The sequence below is a fragment of the Rhagoletis pomonella genome, unplaced genomic scaffold (assembly GCF_013731165.1).
Source record: "Rhagoletis pomonella isolate Grant_MI unplaced genomic scaffold, Rhpom_1.0 Rhpom_scaffold_00009, whole genome shotgun sequence".
Lineage (NCBI taxonomy): Eukaryota > Metazoa > Arthropoda > Insecta > Diptera > Tephritidae > Rhagoletis > Rhagoletis pomonella.
The window spans coordinates 5,869,238-5,874,859 of NW_023458563.1; the positions used below are offsets into that span (position 1 = coordinate 5,869,238).

Here is a 5,622-nt window from a genome sequence, read left to right on the forward strand (position 1 = left end):
TTCCTAATAAACAATCGTGGTACAAAGCTCAATAAAAATATTAAAAAAAAAAAAAAATAGAGATGTCAGTGACAAAAATATATCGATTTATTTCTTTGACCAACATCGCTTTGGGAAGGAGGGTAATTGTGCACTTTAGGGTCCCAAACGAAAATTGATGAAAAAAAACAATCGTAGTGAATATCAAACGACGCGTATTACTGCTACGTACGAATCCGAAGGCGGGAACTGATTTTTTAAACCGTACAAAAATTATTTGCAAAAAACCGTTTCATTCAGCTCAAATTTGTCAGCACTAAATTCAAGTTAATAAATGCATTAAATGAACAGATATTGGTATATGGATGTTCACTATAGTTTACTTTTACTGAATTAGTAAGAAAAAATCGCGAAACTTAATGATTTAATTGAATATTTATGCGAAAACAATGTACAAAAAACCGGTGTCTCCTTTATTCCGCTAGTTGCAGCTAGGTGTGTTAAAAACATGGATGTGCTTGGTGTTTCCAATATATTACTATAATGGCTCTATTATGTATGGCGACTGGTGTCTAGTTACTGGTCTAGTAGCCATGGCTAGCAGTACCGTATTTTGTATTATGGATAGCGATTGAACTCAGTATACATAAAAGCCAGACATCATCCGAATTAACTTTTTTGACATGTACATTTCGAAGTAATTGCCAACATTGCTCCAATGTGTTTATGAATTTATGTGAACAAATAACAAAATCGTCATAACCGGGAAACAGAAAAATGCCCTACTGCCGACAGTCAGTAGTCAATTTTAATACGTAATGCGAATTTTAGTATATGGTTGACCGTCGGCTATCAGTCGCCATACATAATAAGGCCATAAGTTAAGGTTTTAATTAGCGATGCCAATAACAATAAATGTGAAAGATTTTAAGAATTTTAAAATTATAGGAAGTTTAAAATAAATTTTGAATTTTACAGTTTTTCGCCACTAGTCTTGAATTTGACTATGAAAAAGTTAATGAAAACGATGCGAAGTATATAAAGAGTGAAATAGATAGACTTGCGCCAACAGAAATTAATTTGAAAAGTGAAACACAAATAATTGGAGACGAAGTTGCGAATAAAATTACCTCTATTTAATTAAATCGAGTTTTGTAATTAAAATGATAAACAATTTCCGCAAGAAAGAAACATTTTTAAGATGTTTTATAATTTTCAAATTCGGGATGCACCAATATTAATTTGTTTACTTACATTTTTCGTTGTTCGCCAACTTTTGGAATTTTCCATTGCTCATTTACATTTTTATTTTTGTTTTGTTCTTTTTCTATTCCAGTGGCTTTTACCTGATCCGTTTCGAATCGGATTGCAAACCAGGGCTGATCTTCTGCATCAAATATCTAGATTATCAGCCCTATTCTGCATTTCGATTACGTTTCCGCATTCTGCTCCGCAACAATCGTAAATTGGTATTCTGAGTTACGATCGAATCGAAAGAAGAAGAGGAAGAGCGAAAACATCTGGGAAATCAGCTGGTTTCCTAGGAATGTGTGAAATCGAAACAAAACAAAATAAATATTTGCCACCAAATATAGCAGCATATGAAGTTAAAATTTGTAAATATTTTAAAATAACTAAATATATCTAACATCATTGTAATTTAAAAATAAAACTTCGTTTGTGTTTAATTTAAGTGGAAACATAATTATAAAAATGAAATCCCTCTCCGCGGCGTTATTGCTTGAAGAGGACGAGTCCCAGATTGCAGATGCGAAAGTTGAAAGGCGAAGATTTAGGGACATGTTTGATCCTTTTTCAGATGAGTGAAGAATCATAAGAAATTCATCTTTAACTGCATTACTCACCGTTCGAAGCTAGTGAAATTATGAACTCCATAACATTTATATCACTACAGAGTGGAATATTTGAACGCAAATGAATTCGATTTTGGAAGCTGTCAGGAGGGGAAGAACAAAGCTTATCCTTCCATAGCAAATGAAACTCGGGACAACATACGCCCTTCTTTTTAAGTTAGTAAACACGAGTACAATAATAACAAGTAAGAAAGTCTAAGTTCGGGCGGAGCCGAACATTAAATACCCGGCGCAAGTATTTTCCAAAAATTTATAATATTCTTATTTCTCGTCTAAAACTTATTGTAAATATCAATTTTGAGTGAATATTCTTCAGTAGTTGCTAAAATATCGCAGTTTTCGTATTTCTGAAAATTACCGTTATATGGGAGGTAGGCGTGGTTATTGTCCGATTTTGCCCATTTTCAATACCATCCGTCCTACGGCAGAAATAAGTGCACATACCAAGTTTCGTTGAGATATCTCAATTTCTACTCGAGTTATCGTGTGCACAGACGGACGGACAGACAGTCACCGCTTAATCGATTTCTCTTTTCATTCTAATCATTTATGTATACATTTGTCTATATCTATCTCGATTCGTTTTGCCTGTTACAAACAACCGTTATGTGAACAAAGTTATAATACCCTTGTGCACAAGTGCGCTCGGGTATAAAAACATCTTTTTTATGTACATATGTATGTACCCTGCAGTGAAACCCCAAACTAGTCAGGAAAAAAACTAGTTTACAACTAGAATTTCCTGACTGAAACCGAACTAGTTCAAAAATGACCAGACTTGTACCAAGTACAATGCGGTTTATTCATGCCCTGTTTTATTTGACTTTGACAGTTTATACAATAAAGTACACAAAATATTCTAACTTTTATTTGGGTATATTGTAAACCGCTAAATTGAGTACGTACTCGCAATTATACCATACTTGTTAAATAATGATTAAAATTCACAATGATTATTAATTAAAGCATGTTTTTTGGATAACCGTTTAATGATTAAATGCCGATATTAGCGCCTTTTTAATGATTACTAATTAAATACAAATTTTTAATTAATTCGTTAATTTTAATTACATCATTTTTTTGTTATTTTTGATTATTTTCAATTATTTTTGACTTTTTTTTAATCACACGATTAATATAATTATTTGATTAATTTCAATTATCAATCGACAAGCTTAAGTATAGCCAAAATTAACAATATTTCATAACTTCTTGAATTATTTATTTATTTTATTCTTATCCAAATCTCAAATTTTAAACATTATTACATTTAAAAAAATTTTAAAAAGAAAGGACTGAAATGCGCAAAGTTAATGAATTTAATTTATTTTAATGAAAACTTTTATTTTTATCTTAGTTCACTCAAAAATGAACTAAAGTATTCGTTTTATTTTTAACTAAAATATTTTCTTTTCCATATTCAATACTATTAAAAAAGATAAAAATGTAATATTTATTGTACTTGAAAGCTTTTACTTTTAATATCATTTAATGGAAAATGCTTTTAAATTTATGTTCGAAAGTTTGAAATATTTATGTATTTATTTCTCCTTTTAATTAGTACTCAAAAAATTTAACACTAATTATTGGCAAATATAGGACTGCTAAATAAAAATATGTAATGTATTATGTAATGTACTTAATCAAAAGTTTTTTATTGTATATTCATGAATTCATTTTATTTTTTGACTTCCAAAGTAGTTGTTTTGGTCCATAATTGGATTAGTATTTTCTGTCTATTTTGAACTAGTATGAGACTGGTATATTTCTGACCGAAATCTGACAATTGCCATCTCGTAGGACATCCCCATGTTAAAAATACCAGTTGATTGCACGGAAAAAAGATAGTTGGCTGAGTAGTAGGGCATGCGGTTCATACTAGCTGTGAGGTAGTTTACAACTAGTACATTTGACTGCAGGGTATGTATGTACTTATGTACATATATCTATTGATTTTATATAAAAAGAATTGTATTCAGTGCATTTCAAAGTCTTATTTATAGATAATGAAAACAAAAACGCTTGACCTTCTTCATTGAAAACCCGGCACAATATCCCTTTTGGTTACCATTATTTTTCGTATTGCCCGTATTGCTGCTCGCAAAGACATAGAAATCGAGAAAATTCCTTTATGATGACTTTTACTATCATGCACAGTATATTTTACTTAATTTTTGTATAAAATTTTATTATTTAAACATTCTCCGCCAACAAATTTGTGGCTTAAAAAAATGGGCACCCCTATGCTGTAATCCGAAAGTTCGTAGTTACGAATTGGTAGCTCCGTTCCGAAAATTCGAAAATTGGTATGCTGTAATCCGATCGTAACTATCAACGGCGTTGCCAACTAAAATAGTGAAATTCGAAGTTCTTAATCAGCTGCTTTGACAGAAACCAATCAAAATAAATATAATCGCAAGTGAACAGTGAAATTAAAAAAAAAATTTTTAATCGTATTTGAAAAAGCTTTTCCTTAATTAAGTAAAATATAATGGATTCAGTGGCCAGTGCACTTTTGTCTCAGGAGGAAGAACATGCTGCAGTCAACTGTTGCATTAATATACAAAGGAGATTGCTACGAGACAGTTCTGATCCATTTAGCTTAAATGATAAAATGTAAGTTTTATAATTGATTTCACTCATACAAGATTTGTAAAAAATTTCCGCCTCAACAAAGACGCATTTAAAAGCGTTTTAACAATTATGGAGGAAGAGCTTGGGCGAAGTGTAAAATCATCATCGGTGACTCCTATAAGTAGATTGATGGCAGTTTTGAGATTTTTCGCTGAAGGAAGCTACCAACACGGTGTTGGGAAAGATTTTGATGTGGGGTTGGCGCAATCCACGTTCTCAAAAACATTGACAAAAACTTTAAACATCTTGGAGCGCCGACTGTGCCCAGTATGGATTCAATTGTGAATGACGGAGGAGAAGAATAAACGAGCCAAAATGTGGTTTTACAGGAGAACGCAATTCCCTGGCGCTGTTATGTGTGTGCACGGCTCGACCCTATTAAGCTGGCATTTCAGGGTACTATTTTATAATATATATTAATAGAGCCCCCCCCCCCCCCCCCCCCTAAATTTCATTCTGGCTACGCCGATGCAGATACCAGGTTTGGCGATATATCTCCTTTATGTAGGAAACTAAACCCAATAAATTGTGTTACCGGTTTACGTACCGATCACATAGCAGTGAAAATCACTTAGATTGGTGCCATATAAAGTATATCCTCCATACCTCTGATTGTTTAGAGGCGATTTTTCATATAAGTATGTAACTCCTCTATCGATGTATGCAGATGTATTCAAAATCAGTAATCTGTCAAACTAAAATTTGCAGATGTTCATGAAAGGTATGAAGCCTTCGGCATAGCCGAAGACAGCGCTGCTCTTACTTGTTCTACCTTATTTAGGTAAATACATGGTGGTTATTAAAAACGAAACTCTTACTTAAATAAAAAAAAAAAAACGTTTCTGTCATAACAGGCCTATTCATAAAATTTTCCAGTAAGTACTAGCAGCCAGAGAATAAAAGAATCATGGCGAGTAAAATTGAGGGGAAGACTAAAATATCAGAAAAAGTGGGAAAATTTTCCAATACGGAACCCGGCTTAAAAAAAAAACAAAAATGAGGGGGTTCAGAGCGGCTTTGTGATTGTAAATCTGAAAACTCCACCCTCCGGAGGCTTACAGTTTTTATGAAAATTGAATTTTAAGTTGCAAAAAATGTCAACTTCAACCTCACTTTTTGCTTTGTAAACCAATTG

At 32.4% G+C, this 5,622-nt stretch overlaps 1 protein-coding gene across 1 annotated transcript; it reads left to right on the top strand.

Annotated features, from left to right (window-relative positions):
- Positions 1-4,293: 4,293 nt before the first annotated feature.
- LOC118745838 lies at positions 4,294-4,772 on the top strand. The gene is made up of 2 exons (XM_036479507.1): positions 4,294-4,469; positions 4,502-4,772. Exons 1-2 carry the CDS (start codon positions 4,345-4,347, stop codon positions 4,770-4,772), a joined length of 396 nt encoding a protein of 131 aa, XP_036335400.1. The 5' UTR covers positions 4,294-4,344.
- Positions 4,773-5,622: the final 850 nt, after the last annotated feature.

Coding starts and splice junctions, on each gene's coding strand:
- LOC118745838 (XM_036479507.1), top strand. CDS start 4,345: ATGGATTCAGTGGCCAGTGCACTTTTGTCTCAGGAGGAAGAACATGCT. Junction 4,470..4,501: donor TTTAGCTTAAATGATAAAAT/GTAAGTTTTATA, acceptor CACTCATACAAG/ATTTGTAAAAAATTTCCGCC.